The sequence below is a fragment of the Bombus affinis genome, chromosome 5, assembly GCF_024516045.1.
Source record: "Bombus affinis isolate iyBomAffi1 chromosome 5, iyBomAffi1.2, whole genome shotgun sequence".
Taxonomy (NCBI): domain Eukaryota; kingdom Metazoa; phylum Arthropoda; class Insecta; order Hymenoptera; family Apidae; genus Bombus; species Bombus affinis.
Genome location: NC_066348.1, coordinates 124,295 through 146,869, shown reverse-complemented (window position 1 = coordinate 146,869; position 22,575 = coordinate 124,295). Strand labels below are relative to the sequence as shown.

At 37.8% G+C, this 22,575-nt stretch overlaps 2 protein-coding genes and 3 long non-coding RNA genes across 15 annotated transcripts in view; 2 read left to right on the top strand and 3 right to left on the bottom strand.

Annotated features, from left to right (window-relative positions):
- Positions 1–22,575, top strand: part of LOC126916886 (uncharacterized) — a 93,103-nt gene that overhangs the window by 1,258 nt on the left and 69,270 nt on the right. The window contains exons 2-3 of one of the 3 annotated variants that reach the window (XM_050723164.1): positions 148–312; positions 584–1,438. The exons of 1 other annotated variant lie outside the window; for it this stretch is intronic. In XM_050723164.1, coding sequence (XP_050579121.1) covers positions 148–312; positions 584–709 — 291 coding nt within the window. In that variant the 3' untranslated portion in view covers positions 710–1,438. Of the gene's footprint in view, positions 1–147; positions 313–583; positions 1,439–22,575 lie in introns of those variants that run through there. One more of the 3 variants, XM_050723165.1, reaches the window with a different exon arrangement.
- Positions 455–22,575, bottom strand: part of LOC126916895 (uncharacterized) — a 90,660-nt gene continuing 68,539 nt past the window's right edge. The window contains exon 2 of the long non-coding RNA XR_007710808.1: positions 455–561. This is a non-coding gene — a long non-coding RNA (uncharacterized LOC126916895). The remainder of the gene's footprint in view (positions 562–22,575) is intronic.
- On the top strand, positions 2,294–4,318 carry LOC126916891 (uncharacterized). 2 transcript variants are annotated; one of them, XR_007710799.1, is made up of 4 exons: positions 2,294–2,308; positions 2,499–3,227; positions 3,621–3,837; positions 3,956–4,318. It is a non-coding gene; the product is annotated as an uncharacterized LOC126916891 (long non-coding RNA). The 2 variants fall into 2 exon arrangements; XR_007710800.1 differs by lacking the exons at positions 2,294–2,308; positions 2,499–3,227 and adding an exon at positions 3,304–3,525.
- On the bottom strand, positions 3,699–17,741 carry LOC126916880 (uncharacterized). Of its 8 annotated transcripts, none has more exons than XR_007710768.1 (6): positions 17,203–17,741; positions 14,285–16,936; positions 10,993–11,511; positions 10,214–10,338; positions 9,654–9,746; positions 3,699–9,500 (listed from the first exon to the last, which is right to left on the bottom strand). XR_007710768.1 is itself a non-coding variant. In XM_050723139.1 (2 exons), the coding sequence occupies exons 1-2, from the start codon at positions 14,844–14,846 to the stop codon at positions 11,249–11,251; spliced, it is 825 nt and encodes a 274-aa protein (XP_050579096.1). In that variant the 5' UTR covers positions 14,847–16,780; the 3' UTR covers positions 10,993–11,248. The 8 variants fall into 8 exon arrangements, 1 of the variants encoding a protein (XP_050579096.1); XR_007710771.1 differs by having other exon boundaries at positions 14,285–16,942; positions 17,220–17,741; XR_007710767.1 differs by lacking the exon at positions 17,203–17,741 and having other exon boundaries at positions 14,285–16,655; positions 16,735–16,749.
- On the bottom strand, positions 20,106–21,815 carry LOC126916900 (uncharacterized). Its single transcript, XR_007710813.1, has 2 exons — positions 21,416–21,815; positions 20,106–20,375 (listed from the first exon to the last, which is right to left on the bottom strand). It is a non-coding gene; the product is annotated as an uncharacterized LOC126916900 (long non-coding RNA).

Below are 22,575 nucleotides of genomic sequence, written 5' to 3'. Positions count from 1 at the left end.
TGAGAATCAATCGTGTACTTGGACGATGAAATTGCGAAATTATGAGATTGTCCAAAGATGAAGTTGGTCAATTTGACTTTCGCCAGGCTCGATCGTCACTACGACAGTTCTCGCGTAGCGAAACTATCTTGATGTTTGTGTCGACAGATGAGACGAATGAGCGATCGTGACGGAGAAGGATCAGGACCAGCTCCTCAGCTAGATGGCCGAAGAAATTCGGTCGTTACGATGGAAAGAGTGATACCGACGTTGTTTGTCCGTAATCGTCAGTTGGATATTATGGATGACATTGCAGACCTAAGAGCGAGGAAGGTAAGGATCTTTCGTTTATTTTAGTCGCTCTATCTCCGCTAGTTTGCAGACTAAGAAAAACCGAGTTTAAAGTTGACGAACTTCTATACGATCGTGCGAAGTTAAGATTTGAAAGAACCAAATATTCGTTGCTCTCCAGGTATACAATTTTCATCGTATTATTTATTATTTTATTCTTTGTAACTTATAATTATTTACACATCATATCGTTCTTTATAACAATGTACGCATACGTGGATTCATCAATTACTTTTTTTTTCTTCTTTTTTAGATGGAGTTAGAACAATTATTAATTAGGCGAAAATTAACAGTTAAAATTACGGACGAATCGAGTCGCTATGGTTTTCATTCCTTGTTCGTCAGGAGCCTCGCTAAGGAAGCACGTCTTCGTCGGTGAAGCTTATAGCATGGTCGCGAAGAAGCTTATTTTTCAATTGGAATCATAAATTATTAAGCAATAACATAGAAATTTGCTTCATCTCGCGCTCAATCGCCAGGGACGTGTCGTAAACTCGGTATTTCCGCAGGGTAATTTGGAATTATATTACAGCGGTACAAGTTGCCGAACTTCCTCACCCGCAGAGATATCGTGATCTTCTCGGAAAACTAACATCTCGTGTTAGTTCAAGTAGCGTCCCATCTTTGCCAGTAGAAGGCGCGCCAAGAGCACGTGAAAGGCTGGTCATGACACTCGCGGCATTCACACCTCGAACACAGAAAAAGATACTTGTTAACGTTCAAGCGGTTCAGATATTGTTCAACTTTCGCGCGACACAAACGTTGTTCAAACTTGGAACGCTACAGGCATTTTTCAACTCTGTTACGAGCAAACTTATACATATTCATTGAAGACATACGAAAGAATAGGCGCTGTATTCGTTATCATGCGTTTTTTTATTAGAGTTCAGACTTTTATGGATCGTCATTATTGGAACAGCAAGCGTTCAGTTCTGTTCTTCCCTACGTGCTCATAATCTTTGCTGATAACCGCCATTCGCTATATACATCGTTGGTATCGACGTCAAAGGATTAACACAGACAAATACGTCCGTACAATCCGATTTGATTGATTTTAGATCTTGCATCAAACAGATCTCTATATAAACAGATAATTTCTGATTCTAAACATTTGTATTGCTTCTTCTTCCGCTTTGAAATCCTCTACAAACGCCTTTTATAGTCGTTCGACTTTTCAGCTCACAGAAAAGAACATTACGCGTATTCCTAGCAATCGCCCAAAGACTCGAACGTGTGCTTCGATAAAGCTCGCTTAACTTTCATCGACACATCGATAACTTTGCGTTCCAAGATGTTATTACGCCCTAGAATCCCTAACATAATTTTAGAACCAGAATTTCTGTGCAAAACAATTCCATCGCTTTGTCACGCTTAACGGCTCAATCATCGAAACATGTATCATAACGCACGAATTATGATAAAAAAGAAACTGTCTTTCGAATAAAAGCAATCCGTTTGCCAGGTGCGCTTAAGGATGTACAGGACGTCGACGGAGCAAGTGTACGAAATACAGCCGCTGGAGGGTAACAGTTCTGCTCAACGTTACACTGAACAGCCGAAACAACGATTATTTGAAATGCCTACTCTGTCGGTTTCGCCGACGTCTTCTCTCCGAAAGCGCGTCTCGGAACTGCCAAGAGCCGCGAGTGCATCCGTTTCCGGTGCTGCGGGCATTGTCTGCTCCAATACGGATCTGATATCGATCCTAAGCTCGGTAGGGTCTTCCGCAACGGAAATCAACCGATGCGACGAGGAAGCGCCGAGTTCGCGGGACGATAGCAGATCAAACTGGCCCGGAAAAACGACCGACCGTTCCAACGGAGCTAAAAGTGAGCTTAGGTCTGGTTTAAGTCTTAGATTCGATAAATTGAAGGTAGTGAAGGCGGTGAAGAAAATGTTCGGTAAAAAGTCTCCTAATAGCGAGGTCAACGACAAAGTTGTATGGGACAACACTAGTGGAACCAAAGTGGACGCTCAGGTAAGCTGTATTTCTCGTTACGATATCGTTTCTTGTTTAAGAGCCATCGTAGGTGAAAGGAGGAATGAAAAAGAAAATCGTAAATCGTAAAATCTCTTCCAGAGAATGCACTTTATCGTAAAAATTAATAAAGTCAACAACAACGTGAAATTAAATAATTGTTGTTTGATATTCTGTATTATCGATATAGGTGAAACGTGGAGAAGATAATTTGCAATCATTGCGGACAATATCGCAGTGACATTATTATCAATCGGTAATATTAAAGATAAAATTCATATGGGATGAAAACAGAGCGTCAAAAGTGGTTATTTTTCGATCTTCTTGCGAAGGGAAAATTCCTGCAAAATGTTTAAGAACGGCTCTCAACAAGGAATAAAAAATGTTATTACAGTTCCATTTTCGTGTTCGTTTTTTTTTTCTACATGATCCATGTGAAATAATTCTTCAGATGCTCTGCTGGTAAATGAATCGACGTTTGTAATAGAGGAAATATGAAGTACAGCGAGATCGTTGTTGGCTATTGTTCTACGCCGATATCGACAAAATAACTCTTCGACAACTCTATTGATAAATCAATTGTAGTTTGAAATCAAACGAATCTGAAGTACCATCAGTTTGTTGCTACGAGAACAATAGCCACCAACGATCTCGCAGTAATTCGGATTCGTTCGATTTTAAACTTCAATTGTTTTACCGACAGAATCTCTGAATAATTATTTTGCTGGTAAATTTTGCTGGTATATCGATTAGAGTTTGGAATCGAGCAAATACGAAGTACAAGATGGCTATTGTTCTCACGTAGCAACAGTCTGATAGTATTTCAGATTCGCTTGATTTCAAACTTAGTTCCCTTGGTTTAATTACTGATTTATCAGCTGGATCAAAATTTAAAGAAAATGAAGATCAAGTGTAGCGCGTAAGTTTGACCTCTGCTTAATTTTTTCATCTCTACACTCATCTTTTTCAACTTCCATGTCACATTTCGTATAAATGCTAATAATTCTTTCTTTTTTTTTTTTTTGATAAATTCTCTTAAACGTCGCACAAGAATTTTTCGTTCGCGAGGAGGTGCAAAAATGGCCACTTTTTGACTTAGGTCAAAATTTGCAAATTTGGGGTTAGCCCCAACTTAACCACACTTTTAATCCAACATGAATTTTATTTTAATATTACTGATCTCTGATGGTGGATCTGCGATACTGTACTTAATGATTGTAAACTATCTTATCGACTTCTCGTCTATATTAATAATATAGGAATATTAAATAACAGTTAAATACTTAAATATATGTTATTTGATTTGTTTTAGAACGAAGCTCATTCTCTGGAGTGAAACTTTTAATTTCTCTTTCTTACGCGATAAAGAAGAGGTGCAAGGATTTAAATATTTATAACATTATGACCTTTATTCTTTAAGCATGAAAATATTTTAAATACAAGCATATAAATATTACATATAAATATTTCTATTTACATATACATCAAGTAAATTTACATATACATTTTCATCTTGGTAAAAAGAGCATGTAAGTTATCGTATTTACTATTACGTATTTTAACGCGAAATCTCGTTTCATAAAAATTTTCATTCAAATACGTAAACACATAATATTCATAAATTTATAAGAACAATTTTGTCCGTAGGTATTTGGTAGCGCAATTGAGAAGATGTTAACGGCGCAGAAGGGAAACGATACGTAGATACCGAGGGCTTCCGGGTCGAGCGGAAAGCCCTCGGTATCTCCGAACAAACCAATGTCAGGTAAAGTGACAAATTGGTTTTGAAATAGCAAGAATCAAAAGCAGACGGAATTCAGCGAACCGTCTCTCTGTTCTTCCCTAAAGGACCTATTCAAGAAGTAATGGGGAAGAACAAATGCTAATAAATGTTAAGTGTCTCTAGTTTAATTAACACTTCTTTATCTAAGAATTTCTTCCCTAAAAGACCTATTCATTATGTAATGTAGAAGCACAAATACTAATAAATGCTAAGTTTCTCTCGTTGAATTAACACTTATTTATTTAAGAATTTATTCAGAGATTAACACGACCTAATAGATGACTGACAATCTGGAGTAATTCAAATTAACGAGCTATACTTTCCTTGTACTTTCTTATTGCTATACCTCTACAATATTCTTTTATCGTATCTGTCGATTTTAATCTCACACAAATATCTAATAAATGTGTATACAGTAGTTGACGAAAATATTAGATAGAAGATTTTTGCGAATATATATTATGTGTGTTAGTGTTTTTCTTCACTTCACTTCAATGTAACGAGACGTGTCTATCATGATTACACCGGTAAAAATTGAGACTAATTTGGAAATATATATATGGAAGCTAGAAGATGCTTATTGCAGACGTACACATAGCAAAAAACTAATGTACAATGTAAAGAGTATTTTTAAACATATGATTGATTAGGGGTAAAAATGCTCCTACTAAAAATATTGTGACTTATTTATACAATACATAATTAACTGTCCAAATACCGATGGTAATCAATAAGCATCTTATAATTCCTATTTACATTTGTTTCAAAAGTTTCTTTCGTTTCATAAGGAAATAATAGATGCACGACACTTTTTGTTTTATATTATTTTATCGATTTATGTATGATCTATTTTGTAGTAATAGAACAAAACGAAAGAAACTTTTGAGACAGCCTAATGCATCTTGAAATTCATGAAAAGCTTCAACAAAATATTCATGGAAAGTTTCTGTAAGCGTCCGAGTAGTTTCGTGAGCCGTTATATGTATAATAATTCGTTACAATGTTAGCGATAGCTTGGAAAGTGAACTATTTTTATTATACATCTTTTTACTTTCCATATTACGCTCATAGATACTCTAAAACGCCGCGATACTAACTCTTATCTATCATGTTTACGAATGCCTATAATTTGTGAAACCGCTTCTGATTTTACGGAAATTTTGCAGTTGCTTGATGAATGAAACAGATTTGTTAAGAGAATCACATGTTATAGATACCTGAACTGCGATTTATTTAATATATCTTTTCTGATTTGTTATCCTGCAACATTTCCATGTTTTACGAAGCTTTAAATTAAATTTCACAAGTTTATTTTCCTTAAGCTAAAGACGATGCTCGTGAAATATTTATTTCTGAAGTAAAAAGTAAAAATATAGCTTACATATTGCTTGTATTTAATCATGTATTACGATTAATCCTGTTGCGATACTCGTATATTTCAGTTAGGCTCTGGTTTTAGTAAACAAGAAAGATTTATAATATCTTAAGAGGATGTTTAGCATGAAATCATGCTAATAAGAAGTTTTTCATGTTTTTCTTCAGGCTTAAAATATTTTTTAATGTTGTGAAAAAATTGGGTTGAAAATGAATAAAATGGTGCAACAGGGTATTTAAACAAACTAATATCTCTTATATGAATAAGTCGAGTGATATGCTGTAAATTACTTTCACAAAAAGACACCCATTTTTATTATTGTTTTCTAAACAAAATTCAATATGATTTGTTATACCTGTAATAGGAAGTTTCTTTAACTAACATTTAGTTATCGATCCTATTTTTATTGAAGTTTAACAATACTGTTCAATGTTAATAATTATTAATTTATAAGTGAAGGGTAATTCCAACGAAGAAAGATATCATTTGCAAACAAATAGTTTCAGATAAAATCAGCATTGGTACTGTAAATTTAAGATATTATAAATCTAATATGTATTGTATCGCAAAGCGGGATTCATGATGAAAAATTAAATATAAAAGTCCATGAAATTTCGCAAATTTAAACATCTCAGTTGATACAGCTTTAATAAATGTGGACAAAAGTTTAGTCTATCTCTATATTTAAATAACGCATGATATTTAATTCTACAGTATAATTAAACAAAGATTCGAAGCTGAAAATTTCGAAATATAATTGAACAATATATCGTACAATAAATGTTATATGATGTTCTGTAAAGGAGAATTGCATTTTTATGAAGAGGATCAAAGATAAAAGAGATTTTTGTTGAACGATACGACCGTTTCGAAATTCCATTTTGATCTTGTGTATGTATAGTGTATCTCGTACAAAAGATATTACAACAAGCGTCCAGTGATAATGTGAAACATTAATCAAAATTTCTAATCTCGAGTGTTTCAAGTCCCAGAACTCATCTTAATAAATATAAGAAGGACAGATTAAATTCAATTTGATTTTTCTAATTTTCTCGTTAATAATTAAATATGAGCATCAATCAATCAATAGTTCATAATGCACGGTATAATGCGTGTATAACATTCATCTGATTTCAATTAACTTACGTTTAAGCAAAATAATTATTCGAACTAGTTTATCATTCACATTATTACACATTTTAATTGTATATATATCTAGTACAACATAGAAAGGATGTTTTAGGATTATGAGTATTCATTTAATTTTTAAGAAGAACAATAAGATTCAATACATGTACACAATAGTTAAAAATATGAAATCCAGTCGCTTTTACATTAAGTACCATTTCCTCGTAAATGAACATACAAAAGATAAATGTCAATAACTATAAATGCCTGTTTAATGTTTCTTTTTTGTTACGATTATATATGTAAAATTAGTTCTTGTAATGAATACTGCTTATAGGAATAAGGATTATTTTTCACTTGAAATAAGTTTGCTTTGATATTTTAAATGACTGAATAAAATGCGGACAAAATATTTTAACCATACACGTAAAGATTCAAGTACGTTACATACAATAACTATAAGAATATATTTTTAAAAACGTAAGAATTTGTACTTTAGATAGCAATGCGTTTAAAAGTTATTTTATGAATTCACTTTATTAATTACTGATTTAAAATCTCCAGCATTTCCAGTAAAATGTCCAGAAAGTAGAAGAAAAGTACAACAAAAGTAGAAAACAGTTAATTTTGTAATATAAATTTATAGTCTACCGAATGAATACTCATATTTCTAAAACAGGGTCTATACACTTTCAAAATTTCAATCAAATCATATGCATAGTATTTCTTTTATCTCATATCATTAAATAACGCAAATCCTTTATTTTAGATATGCAAAGTCAAATATATTTTTGTCAATAAAGACACAAAAAATCTTAGATGTCTAAATGTCAGCTTTAAGAACAGTAGACTTGCCTGCCTTCAAACTTAAATGTCCTTTCCAGTAGTAAAACTTAAATAACATTAACAACGGCAGTAATATTTACGCCTACAGATGGAGGATATTAGACTTCGATTAAAATACAAGTAGCTCAATAAATATGTGTCTAAGTACGATGGTTAAAGAATAACGATTCGTCATTCTTTATTCCAGCGCTTAATGCTATCCATCTTTCAACAAATACAATCCTAGAACAAAGAAATGTTATGCGTGAATTTATTTGCCTTTGCGGGACGAAGGTTTATTAAATTATTAAATGAAAATATTAAATGAAAATGAAAGTTTATTAAATGATTGTAATATATTATATAAATATATATATATATATACACATACATATATAAATATGTATAATTGTGTGTATAAAAATTGATATATGTATGTATGTATAAAATATATATATGTATGTATATATATGTCGGGTTGGCGTTACGATTAGAGTTAGGGTTAAGGGCGTGAAACGAATCCCTATTGGCGCTAGACGTGATCGTTATGCAATAGAGGAGATATTTACCAGTGCAAACATGACCATGATGGAATTGGACAAGTAATCGCGATAATTTGATACTCGAGAAGCTAATGACGATGATCCTAGGCTCAATAACGAATCCACGGTCAACGGGATGACGAACTCTACTCTTCTTTAGCGTCTAAGTTGTACTCAATGTTAATGCATGGGGCAATCACTACGTATCCGAGAGTTACTTGAATCGTCGTCGAGATCGTACCGGAGAGTGACTCTCCGTCTCGACGATGCCGTCGAGGAAAACTATATTGGGTGGGTCTAAGGACATGAGATCCTCGGATTCGTCAAAGAAAGCTTTCGTTCCAAAGGCGAGGGAAATTAGCGCTGTTGCTAATTGGTCGATCTCCATATCGGCGTTTTGAAAGAGATGCTGGCCGCCCTTGAGGGGAGGTTGTTGACGTGGGGCATCGTTCGTGGAAGATAGGCTTCTCCTATCTTCCCGTAGTTGCAACAAGGACCGTTTGTCTAAATGAAGAACTTTGCTTGACTAAATCTTAAGATTTATTGCGGGTCCTCACGTTAGCTAAACATACTGCGGAGGTATATTGCCATCTGGAGATCATCTTACCCGAAGGATAGGATCTGCGTGTGGCGAGCCACGGAACAGAAACCTTTGAAATATTTACTGCCACGTGTCGCTACGGCTATTTCTTTAAAGGAGAGGTATAGAGTTACTCTGTGCCTTTGTTAGATAAAACGTTCATCCCTTGACCGCGGCTACGTTCGGCGACTGGTTGTCGCCTCGAGCCCAAGCTCACTATCATAAACCTCGAACAATCGGAGCGACATTTGTTTAATCTAAATTACAACATTACGGTATTCCCGAGAATCCAAGGAGAGGTTCCGGTGTTTTTCCATCTCCGACATATATATATGTCGATTTGGCTTTAAGATTAGAGTTAGGGTTAAGGGCGTGAAACGAATCCCTATTGGCGCTAGACGTGATCGTTATGCAATAGAGGAGATATTTACCAGTACAAACATGACCATGATGGAATTGGACAAGTAATCGCGATAATTTGATACTCGAGAAGCTAATGACGATGATCCTAGGCTCAATAACGAATCCACGGTCAACGGGATGACGAACTCTACTCTTCTTTAGCGTCTAAGTTGTACTCAATGTTAATGCATGGGGCAATCACTACGTATCCGAGAGTTACTTGAATCGTCGTCGAGATCGTACCGGAGAGTGACTCTCCGTCTCGACGATGCCGTCGAGGAAAACTATATTGGGTGGGTCTAAGGACATGAGATCCTCGGATTCGTCAAAGAAAGCTTTCGTTCCAAAGGTGAGGGAAATGAGCGCTGTTGCTAATTGGTCGATCTCCATATCGGCGTTTTGAAAGAGATGCTGGCCGTCCTTGAGGGGAGGTTGTTGACGGGGGGCATCGTTCGTGGAAGATAGGTTTCTCCTATCTTCCCGTAGTTGCAACAAAGACAAGGGATCGTTCACGGTTGTCCAATTTAACAAAATGGAACTCGTTGAATTTTATCGACCTAAAACGTCATGCGCAGATATTTTGACCTATATAATTTATATACCATACACTGTACAGATAAGTAGAAAATAAAATAATTGACACTCGCATATGCGTATCTCAGATAGTTACTACTTTACTTAAATGATTTAATTTAATGGAAATCGCTTACCATACCGTCTCGTTTTTCCGCGTATAAAATCATTCGTACGATCACTGGAATCATGTTGGATTCGAGCGATGGATCCATGTAAATTGCACTGACCTAGGATTAAAATACGTACGAAAATGTAACAGGCGTTAAAACAGTATTATAGCCTTACAAATAAATTATTATTCAAAACTCTCGTAAATACATCGTATCTTATATAATTTTCCTAAAAAATTAATTTTATTCGTTATATTTATCTTAGAAATGTACGTTATTAATCTCAACAGCATTGGAAAACCAATTACCGAATGGCTGAAATTAATCGATTACAAAATTCCATTACGGATAAATTATTCGCTGAACTTTTTAAAAGATACGTGTAAGCTTTGAACAATGTAAACAGAAAATACAGAGCTTCCATCCGAGTATACGATCGAGATGTTTGAAAGCAAGTAGCGTACCTTGAAAATACAGAGATACGCATAACTCTGCCCTATGTTTCCCGGTTGCTTGCGTACATATGTAGGAGGAGGTATTCTATATCTAAGTATAATAACAGAATTTCGTTTGGTATTACTTACGATGTTTAAAAGAGCCAAGATATATTGCTGTACTCGAATTCCATGAAAATCTACCACGGAGTAATCAGCAGCTATTCCAAGCTCTAGCCATCGTGGCGGCGAATCCTTAGCAGCTGGTCTTTTCTCTAGAAATGACTTATCTTAGAAATCGACTTATCTTCCACGAAATTAGAAAGTCTACTCGACTCGACTTGATAGCTTAAACGCATGATTATTAAAAGCATAAATTAATATCTACGAGCAAGTATTCGTGGAATAATTATTATGGTATAAATAATTATTTCAAAAGTATAATTTCAAAAATATCAATTCGGTATCACCGTGAATTTCATCCTGCAAATTTCTTTAAAATTCTTGACAAATTTTGGTAAACGTATTCCTCCAGCAAATTTTTCTATTTTTCTATTTTTTTACATTAAATTAGGCAAGATAGATAAAGATTCGTGCAATGGACAATATACATATGTGTAATAGACAGGGAATAATAAAATAAATTAAAAACAGCGAAATATAGATGAACGTGTAGAAGATCAAGCGAGAGTGGAACGCAATAGGGAGAATAATTGTAAACCGAGTTCCTTTTAAGGCTGAAGATAAGCTATTCTTATATTACATGCTGTTATTATTACTTTTGTACACGATAGATTGGAATATCAGTACAATTTCTTTCTTTCAGTAATATTCGATGATTCGTTAATTTATTAACCGCTATATTGTACGTGGTAAGTAGAAAAGCAACGATTGTACAAGAATGGCATTTGGAAAAATATTTGACTTACTTGATAATCTGTTCCTTTGCCATTTAGGACCAGAGAAGTATCCAATTTCCTCGGGATTTGTTATTTTATATAGGTTGGGGTTGATAATCAATCTCGGATCCACTCGGATTGGTTATCACACCTTTTATTTTCTCTCTTATACAAAACACCAAATCACACAGCAAACGTCTAAACTCTCCCAATGCGTCTTAGCAATTAAGGCGTGGTCGACTCCTATGACAAAAGAGCGTCGTACCAACATAACCCTAGTAACCTTTTAGTAACTAGCGGTCATACCAACTGAGCATTTCTCAACAGGATTTACGTCGATCGATAATTCTTCCGCTATTGTATCGTTGTATTCTGTGGAGACATCGTCTTTTTCATCGTACAGAATCAATTTCTCAGCTTCTGGGTATTCCACGTCGAAGACGTCACCGGAAAGATTATAAAATCCCTGAACATCGTGGCTTAAGGAATCGCGTTTGCTTCGTTTCGACTTTCTCTTACTTTCTTCAACTTCAAATTTATTCGATTTCCCTGTAACCGAATTATCAACGTTTTACCACGTTTGCCTGTCTTATCTTCGCTATTCTCGTTACGGATAAAATGAAAAAATAGTTGCAAAATTTCTGAAATTGTAAATACGACCAGACTGGAACGTATCAACGACATATACGGTGTCACGAAATTGTGACAAGTCAATATTCCAGTTGTTAGTTTGTTGAATTTACGCCACCGCTGATTAAACGTATCACGCTTTAATAGAAAATTCAATTTCCCAGCGGGGAAAATGGAATTTTGCGCTAATTAAAGTATTGCGCTTTTGTACAAAATTCCATTGTTTTCTGTTGCCCGCGAAAATGCAATTTTACGACGGACATTTCAGACAAATTTCCATCAGACGGCTTTCCATCCGTAAAAAAGAATGCTATCTATAAAAGTGTCAATGGAAATTGATCAAAGTAACGTCAAACAAACCCGTTTAAACAGCGAGGTAAATAGACCAATTGCTTTTAACAAAACCTGTATCGTTGCTCTTAACCGTTTCACTTTTAAATATCAATCGACGCTGTTCCTCATTAAAATTTCGATTTAAATCGAACGAGAAATACAGCGTAACACTTGGAATTTTCTATCGTTTCTCAACCATACTTCGAACATTTACGTCGCATTCTTCGATTCATAGGATCGCGATGTTGGATTCTTCGATTTCGATACAAAAACGTTTCACAGCTTTCGACGCGGGCAATTTAATTAAGAGAACAAATAATTTGTTTATAAACTGCCAATTACGTGCCTTGAATTTCCGATATATGCAATAAATTTCATTGCTACTTGACCTAAGTGGATCATAAAGTTGCAACCGTGTAAACCGTGCCACGTAATTTTATTGCATTCAATTTTCCACCTTTCCAACAATTTATCAAATTAGAATTTATCCGCGCATCGTACGAAATTTTTCATAAAAATTGATTAATAATAGTAGATATATAGCTCCTCGTATTCGTAAAACAGATTTTTAATCTGTAAACAACGAGTCGTGGTAATTACGATTCGATCGATTTTCAACTTAGCAAAATTTGTTTCCATTTAACATTCACATCCAGATTGTATTTCCTTTGTAATAAATTAATTATATAATTAAATAAATTTATTATTCGAACCGATATTCGGATACAGTTCGAGTATACTTGATAAATTTTCAGACTCGATTCTCCAAGTCGAAAATGAGAACGTTTTATCCTATACTTTTTCTTCATTTTTCCACAAGGATTCGCGTTGTTCTCGCTTTCAGGCGTTGTTCGGTTGCATCCTGTATATACGGGGTGTGCCAAATTTAAACCGTCAAATTGTAAGGAGTTGATTTACAGACAAGAAGAAGAAGAAGGAAGAACTTTATATAATGTTCGTCAACGGACGTTTCTTTACAGAATTACAAACGAGTATCGTTCGTACGAAACAGGTAACGACGCGTTTTCCATCGCAGCGTGCAAAAGTTCGCTGTATTATCGTGTCAGCGCAGTTGCATGCTTTTTATCATGCGACAACAAGCCCGTGTCGTTAATAGCTACAGTAATGATACAATGAAAAATTATTATCTGGTATCTTTGATTGGTCGTTGGAAAACGTTGTCCGTGTGCTCGGATAGAAGCCTGACATCGATCAACGATGGGAGTAATACGATCTCGTACACACAATTGCTAACAATTCGATCGAGTTGCAAAAACCGCGTGTTTTTACTCGTTGCGCTAGTTGTTCACGCGAACTCGCATCTCCAGAATAAACCTTCCGTTTTACAGTTGCGAAACCATAAATACAGAAAAGAAAACACAGTTCTTGAAACTTTGACGAAACGCTGATAATACGGTCAATTGTCGCGTGCCGTGGAATGGAAAATTCGTCGTTACTTGTGTCATACGTACGATACTTGTTTGTAACTCTGGAAAAACGCGTTTATTGCCCAGCTTCGTACGACATGTTTTTCGGTAAATATTTACAAAGCGGACAATCTCGCCATATTCAACGGCTTTGAAATATGTTTGCCAAGGCTAATATTCCGAACAACTTTTTCCTGTAATACTCTTTACCGTCGCTCTGCTTTCCGCGATATTCGCAGCAATTTCTGTCTCGACGACAGCGATGATTTCGTAGTTTCGCTTTTCTCGATATCACTGCTAAAGCTTTTCCTACCTCGAATAACGACGCAAAGCTTCGTATGCATCGTATCTATCCTGTTACTTGATACGCGAATTTAATTCACGGTAGCCTCAGTGATGTTTCTTCCCTGTGCGAGTTGAAAATGATTATCAGAAATGCATATATATATATATATATAAATGTACGGACGTCAACGTCCGAGACGTTCGTCCATGCCAAACGGTAACGCGTACAGGAAACATTTGTTCAAAATGACTTTGACTTTAGCTATATTTTCAAATTGGAATTAGCTAATGGTCGTTCGCTTTGTAAATGATTATTTCTTTTTCTTCTTTTTGCCTGCAGATTAAGCCCTCCCTGTTTGATGGTTTAAATTTATTAAATTAAATTTATTAAACCGAATATATATATATTCGTTTGTACTACGATTACTCTCATACTCTATGTATGGTATTATCATATCGACGCTATCAGTTCTTACAGTATCACGATCAGAGTCAATTTTAGAATAGAAGAAGCAATTAACGGCGGATCGCAAAGTAAGAAGCTTATAACATAATTGGCAAGGAAGTCGGTAAATCGATCAACCAATCACCTACATCCAACCGTCTAACGAAAGATGAAAAGCCATCGCGATAACGATCCTTCTCACCTGCAGGATTTTCCGGATTCACAGACACGAAGCTCGAATTATTCCCGATCGACCACCACTTCTCGTTTTTCGGCTGAAACATCACATGCTGGCCATTCGTCAGTGGCTGAACGAAGAACGATCTCTGCCCGATCAACATCAAGGCGTACACTTCTTCTTCGCATATCGTCACGACGACGAAGGAACTCGCGTCTCCTTCCAAGCTGCCTTGTCGAAGATCGCAGTTCGCCTTGGCGTTACGTCGCTCGGACTTGGTTTTACCCTGGCGCACCCAATTCACGGTGAAATTCGACGACAGTATCAATCGATCGTTGGCCATGGTCCTTAAGGTCCAGTTGCTGATCTCGAGGAACACCGGCTCTTGGTGGAGATATTCGCGCCAAGTTTCTCGGTCTTCGTGGGTCGATCTTCTGTTCCGCGCGCTCTCATTCGGGATCACTCGAGGGTAAACGATCTCGTACTCCTGCAAGCTTTGCAGAAAGTCGCTCATTCGCGACTTAGTAGCGATCGTGCCGAGCAGCCACGTGGCGAGGAGAAAACTGGGAAGTTTCGATCGCGTCATGTCTCGCGCGCTTTGATCGAAATTTCAATAGGATTTTCTGGCTACCCAAAACTCGCCAGGCATGCTCGTTCACTCGCAGACGTAGTTATCGCGATGAAAGCAGCTAGTTCGCAGACCCGATATTCTCATTTCATTTCGCCGGTTCGTAACGCGTTCGAAACGCCGTGTCATATAGACGCGGATGCGACGATACTCTCGCGATCTAACATTTTCAATGTCTCGCGCTTTATCACGTAGCTCGCGCGGAAGTAATACGAAGGTGAATCGTTGGTTTTAATACACAGGGTGTTGTTTAATCGATCGTATAATGGAGAAGGGAACGATTCTACGGTACACCAGAGATGAAATGAAATCATAGAATGCAGTGGTTTTGTAGGTAGTGCTTTATCGAAAAGATTAACCGTGAATATTTGCTCGACCTATTTATACCAAATTGATACAGAGCGACGAGTTTCGAACGACGAATCTTTCTCAATTTCCTTCGATCATCGTCTCTAGGCGTACGAAACTGCCTCGTTGAATTCGAACGTTTCTCGATTTCCTTCCACGTCTTTCAATTTCTTCTTTTTTCAATCGCCGTTCGCCTTCTCAAAGCTGTCTTCGAACAGAATTCTTAGAACGACTTCCAATTCCTTTCGATTCGTCCAATCGTTTAGCTTTACGAAACTGTTTCGCTAAACTCCTTTTTCCACTGTACTTGCGTATCGTAACAAACTCGTCGGCGGTAACTCGCGTCGATTAACGCTTCACCACCAGTAAAGTAACCGGGAATGCAGCAAACTAGTAGTCGGTAGAACGAAGCGGAACGTAAGTGGAGCGAGCGATAAGAGCGATCGCGACAATCGCACGCCTCGCCGTGCGATTCCCACGCGAACGAATCATCAAATTCGAGCCAAAGATTCACACTAACTCGAAGATTCGCGCCGATATTTTCCACGCGCGCGTCACAGAAATTCGAACGACTTTCGCGAAAAGGACGGAAGGATAAGACGATCGATCGGATCTCGGGTCGATCGCGATACCCCCGGACAGAAGGTTTCGACGAAAAAGTGGAGTAGACGCGACGAAGGAGCGTCGTGCAGCAACTGGTGGCCAATTTATTCACCACGTGCCGTAGGAATTTAATTTTCTTTCGCGCAAGAACGATCCACCATCGGAGAAAGTAGAATATAATTAATTTCGATCTCGTGTCGATCGCGACGTTCCGGATGGAACGTTTCGCCGAAGAGGTGGAATAAACGCGACGAAGGAGCGTCGTGCAGCAACCGGTGGCCAATTTTTCCACCACGTGGCACCACGTGGAAATTTAAACGTTTCCCATGAAAATGATGCACCATCGGTGAAAGTAAAATACGATAATTAATCGGTCGTCGAGTCGAACGTGATATTCCGGATAAAATTTTTCAATGAAAAAGGTGGAGTAAACGCGACGAACGAGCTTCGTGCTACGACTGGCAGCCACATGGACGGATGAACGCGGCTGGAAACGCACGCGATTGCAGCGGCGAATTGTGCGTAAGAGTAAGCGCGAACGCGAGACTGGAAAAAGCACCAGCGCTTACCGCCCACTGAAGTTCTAATAATGGCAGCTTTATGTGCAATCACAGAGAAACGAGGATGCTGGCGAACGCATTGTTCGACCCCGACCGAGACGATTTAACAAGGGCCGAGGATTTCATCTTGAACGTTGCTCTCGACCCCACCAGAATTCTTCGCTTTCCCTTGAACCGCGAACTCGAGAATATCGTATTCAGTAAGGCGACGAATCTAATGAACGGGAATTAGATCTGTTCCGACAGCTTCCTTTGCCTGGATGAAAGAATAAGTACGAGAGATAAATTATGTCAGATAATGCACAGTGACTGGCAGAAAAGTCATATCTACTTACGTGTATGAATTCTAAGTAAAATTTATATTAAACATTTCTTTTTTTGCCTATTACACACTGTTTTTTCTATTCTACGATATATGTCACACGTTTACTCGTCTCGTCGATTAGAATTCACTTTTATAAAATTACAGCATTTCTTCTTCAAATTTTCTTCGGGGCTTTCGATATTTGCGATGCTCAGTGCGTGGTGGCTGTGCAGCTACAGCTAACAATATCTTGTATATCAGTATCTTTTATAATCTTATACAGTGGCTGTGAAAAGGTATTTATATGCGTTAGGTTGTCCCAAAAGTTTCTTTAGTTTTATAAGGAAATATAATGTTATTATTATTGAATTCTGTATGAATAAAATAAAATGGATTCTATTACTACAAAATAGATCATACATAATTCAATACAATAATATGATACAAAAAATGTACATTTATTATTTCCTCACAAAACGAAAGAAACTTTTATGCCAACCTAATGCTAATACTTACGTATCTCTATCTTTTTCAATTTTTTTTCATCAGCCGTTACATTTCACTTTCAACTAGTGTCAATAGTTCGTAGTCATACGATAGTACTATCAAGTGACGCGAAATTTATCTGTCCATCTGCATAGTGGATGGTTTTCGACCAGTGACTTTAAGTGATTTTCCACTTTCTTCATATTTTTGCTTAGATTCCGCTTCGCATAAAAAGATTCACATGTATCGATATGAAAATTATTGGAAGATATTCTAGCAACTTGCAAGAGTATTCAAGAATTTTTGAGCACACTTTTTAAAACACGAGAACGTAAACAGATATTGCATGATCCTAAACGATCCAGCGTGTAAATGTCGGTAAGGCTTTTGCAGACAGAGGACAATTAATATGCTTTCAATTAATAGAATTGATTAACACGCTGGGATAAACACAATAGTAGAAATAATACAGAAATACTTTTTGTAGCCACTGTAAGTAGCTGTTGGGTACAGTATTGTTCAAAAGTAGACAGTCGCTCGATTACTTTTGGCAAAATGTACTTTACTCGCAAGATCATGTGTAAATGGACTGCAAAATTTCATAACAGTTAAACGTAAAACGAGCAATAGCCTACGTTTTGTAAAATGGTTTATCGAAATTAGGAGATAAAGAATTTCAGATAAGTAAGAGTGTAAAAAAGAAGAGAAAGATGGTTTTAATATTAATTTTAAAAATATTAAAAGGGACATTTCTGATTTTCTTATCCGTTGATAAATTGTTGTTTGAATAATTGCTTCTTGGAATAAAAAATATTTCTTTCCATTTTATTTGCGTTTTACACGACGAGATGAATGGCAACGAACGAGATGCAAAATGAGAGATGCTTAGCATCGAGGCATTACGCGTGGGCGATAGATTAGTATGACTCTTCAGAAAGAAATTACATTACGCTTAACGACGATCGTTATTCTTTCCTGGAATGGTTTTATTCCCTCTTAACAAGGCGATGTCGTCTCACGTTTTCTACGAAAAACAAAAAATTCCATTCTTTGCCTTAGTTTTCATTATATGCTATCGCACGATAAATCATATCCCTTTGTTCACGAATGTGGAAATTTAATTAAAACCGATTCCTAGAAATATGCGTTTTCCATTGGAACAAAACCCTATATCCCGTTAGAACCTTCCAGGAATTCAAGAACTTTGTAATTTTCCGTTTGACGATGTCGGATCTACATTCAACCTAAGCTCTCTCGATTTCTACGAAAATGATAACACGCAGATTTCCAGGATGCTGTTGAAAGAACAGAATGCACGAGTATAAACTGAATGCTTTCATTTAGGCAGTGTAATTACGTTAATTGGTTACAGCTGTAAACGCGCTGGTATAAACTATATAGTTTAAGCGATTTAGTAGATACCTGATCTCGCGTTTTCCTGTTTCCAGCGAAATTTTAGTATTATAAACGGAATGCGGATGTTTGTGCGTTTGAGAGAAATGTGGGTGTGTATAAACGTCCAGGTTGTACACTCTTGTTTACGAGTATCGAAAAATATGCCGATCGTTAAAATTGTTCGCTTCCTGCAAAATAATCAAAATAATTGGAAACCAATCGGAGGATACTTAAAAATTAAAGTAAAATAAAAAGAAAATTAAGGTATAATTAATAAAAGAATATTGTACAGAGATCGTACGAAGGAATTTTAATAAAAGTTGTGTACAATTTTCTAATGTTATGTGTCCACGAGAAAATTCCCATTCTATTGGGTTTTCTCAAAAGTTTCTTTCGTTTTATAAGGAAGTGACAGATGCACATCATTTTTTGTTTTACATTATGATCCATTTTGTTCTATTAGTAGAAAACGGATCATACAAAATTCAATAAAATAATATAAAAGAAAAAATGTTGTGCATCTATTATTTTCTTATAAAACAGACAGAGACTTTTGGAACAACCTAATATGTATCTCATTGACATCCTTGGGAATTAAGTAGAGGATAATGGAAAAATGGAAATCGATAAAAAGTATTTATTATTATATCGAGATTAATGAGTTTTTTTTTTTTTTTTAGAAAAGTTTGTTACTTTATACAATTTATTGGTAGTGTATTGCTATAACAATTTTTCTAAAATTTACAATTTAAATTATATTGGTTCGTTGAACGATCGAGTAATAACTTAGCAGTGTTATAAATCTCATTCTCGTAGATTTGATTGTATTTGTAATTATTATAATTATGAGCATCGTATTCTTAAGAACATCCCCTTTTTATATTATCAATTGTTCTTTGATTTATCGACATCATTAGAACGAGAACATCATTATTATTTTCTTATTTCTGAGCTTCGTATTATCGATATTGTAATTTTATTGACTTATTAATCAATATTCATCGTAATATTATTATGAAACACATAAGGAATGAAACTCCATGTATACATTTACAAAATGAGAACAGCATTTTCATTGGTAATGCGACAAATCTTATGTATCGTGTTGTTGTGTAATATTACAGTGTATGTTACAATGTACGTATAAACGCGTTAATGGAACCAATTATTCTCATCGGTGACTAAAATGATTCACGATCGTATGTTATTTCGTCTGCAATGTCAGGACGGATACATGTAGTACCGGGGCCAAAAGGCCTAAGGTATCGGCCGAACGGTAAACAAAATACCGTTTAGCATCAATGTACCTTTAAGTGGACAGTTTTCGTGAAAAAGCTGCGTGACCTTAACCACGGGGGGTTTCGGGATACCTGTTCCGAAGAACGGGAAAAGGTAGAGGGTGCAGAGCGTGTAGAGTGTGGAGAGCGTGCAGAGCGTGTGGAGTGTGCGGAGTGGACAGAGTTTGGATTGGGAAGCAGAAAGCTGCATGCGAGAATAGAACGTAGAACAGCATTGTAATCATTTCGTTGCTCTTAATAATATATATTAAATCAAAACATCATCACTTGTCCTTTCTCTCTAAGACCCATTTGGATACTACATAAATTTTGGGGGCTCGAGCCGGGATCTAGAGCGCTAAGTGACAAGTGAAAGGGATATTTCGGAACAATGAGTGACTACAATGCAGGAGAAGCAGTGTTGACTGACGAGCAGGTGGCTCAGATGCAAGTACCGGAGTTAAAAGACGAGCTGAGAAGACGACGGCTGAGATTAGCGGGTAGAAAACGCGAGCTGGTAGCGCGATTGCTGGCTGCGGTACGTTTAGAGCGGGAACACGGTGCACGAGAAGAAGACGATGACGACGACGATGATTTAGAGGACGACGATGACGATGAGATGGGCGTGATTGGGGACCGTTTAGACGGCAACGATCCAGGGAATCACGATTTCAATAGTCAAGTTCGGGTGACTCCAGTGGGAAGACGTCGAAGCCAAGACGAGCGTAAGTGCACAGTGTTAACGTTTGAAGACGTGGAAGGCTCGTTAAAAAAATTCAGCGGAGATGACCTACCGAATGTAACTCAGTGGATAAGAGATTTCGAGGAAATGGCGGAAGTGTGTGGCTGGTCGGACATCCACATGGTGGTTTTCGCGAGGAAGCTTCTCACAGGCTCTGCTCAAGCTTTCGTACGCCAGGAACGATGCATGAAGTCCTGGGCGAAGTTTAAAATGGCACTGGTAGATGAATTCGAAGACGCAGTGAGTGACCGGCAGGTACATCAAGAGTTAGCGCGTAGAACGAAAAGAGCAGACGAGAGTCTGCTCCAATATATGTATAGTATGCGTGAGCTTGCGGGGCAAGGAAGAATCGATACACAGTCGGTGATCGACTATATAATCCAAGGTATTCCCGATGGAGTCTCAAATAAAGCTATACTATCCGGGGCCAGGAATATGCAGCAGTTGAGGGAACGCTTCAAGCAGTATGAAGCGATGAAAAGAGATATGAAGGCGAAAACAAAACTTGGAGAGCACAGGGACGATAAAGCAGAACGATCAGCAATGCGGAATCAGTCGAGACAAACGAGCAGTGATCTCAAAAGGTGTTTCAATTGCGGCGGTGACGATCACTTAAGTGTTACATGTCCGAAGAAAGAGAAAGGTGTGAGGTGCTTCAGGTGCAACGAACTTGGACACATGGCGTCAAGGTGTACAGCACAACCGAAGAAGACCTACATCATTTCAAGACCCAAGAAGAAGAGATACATGAAGGTGGTGACGATAGATGGATGTAGGTTTACAGCGTTGGTAAATACGGGTAGTGATCTCACGTTCATACGATCAGACGAGTATGCGAGGTTAGGATCACAACCGCTAGGAAATGGTAAGCTTAGGTTTGATGGTTTGGGTTCCACGGGCAATGAGACCTGGGGCGAATTTACAAAGATAATGATGGTCGACGGGTGTGCATTCACGGTCACGTTGCACGTCGTCTCAAACAAGGTATTGAGGAGCCACAGCCTGCTGCTGGGTACTGACTTTTTGGATCAGATAGAGTTGCGGGTCAAACGGGGCGAGGTGAGCTTCCTACGGCTTGACGGGCAGGATGATGGTCACGAAGACGCGTCGGAGGTATTGAAGGTCAACGCGATAGAACAGACCGACGAGATAGATCTAGCGCACGTACAAGAACCTCACTACCATGAAGCGATCCGCGATATCATTAGGGGGTATAAGCCAGAGAAGACGCGGGAGATCGGGATAACCGCGAAAATCGTGTTGAAAAGCGACAAACCCGTGGTACGAAGATCGCGACGGCTGGCGCCGTCTGAGAAAAGGGAAGTGGACGATTTGATGGAGGCGTGGACAGACGAGGGTATTATAAAACCAACGGACTCGGAGTATGCGGATACCCCGAGTAGAAATCCACTGCCGGGTGCTGTGGATATGGCTGAGTGTGAGGACGGGCTGATTGCACGGTTGAGAAGCGCACAGAAGAAGGGCATTGAAGTCCGTAAGATTTTAGATGCCGCAACGTGCAGTCAGGCCGATGGATATGTAACCAGAAGATTAATCGACGAAGAATGGGCTGCAAAATTCGAGGAACAGCGTCGTGAGTTACGCGAGGACGCTAAAAGGAAGATCGCTGCGACGCAAGAAGAAAACAGAAAGAATTTTAACAAAAGACGGAAGAGCGCGAAGCAGTACCTAAGGGGAGATTTGGTAGCCATTAAGAGAACCCAGTTTGGCCCAGGTTTAGAACTCGGAGGAAAATTTTTAGGTCCGTACCGGGTATCACGAACAATGCGGAATGACCGGTACATGGTGGAGAAAGTAGGGGAGCATGAGGGGCCTGCGCACACATCGACGACCGCAGACTTTATGAAGCCTTGGGTCCTCAACGCCGAAGATGACGCATCCGACGATAGCGCAACTGAAGACCACATCTGAGGGCAGATGTTATTGCAGGATGGCCGAATGTAGTACCAGG

Bases quoted from the DNA above. Each gene is read 5' to 3' on its own strand.
- LOC126916880 (XM_050723139.1), bottom strand. From the start codon at position 14,846: ATGACGCGATCGAAACTTCCCAGTTTTCTCCTCGCCACGTGGCTGCTC. The intron at 11,512-14,284 runs GTGAGAAGGATC...ATTCGGTTACAG, and splicing joins GAATCCGGAAAATCCTGCAG to GGAAATCGAATAAATTTGAA.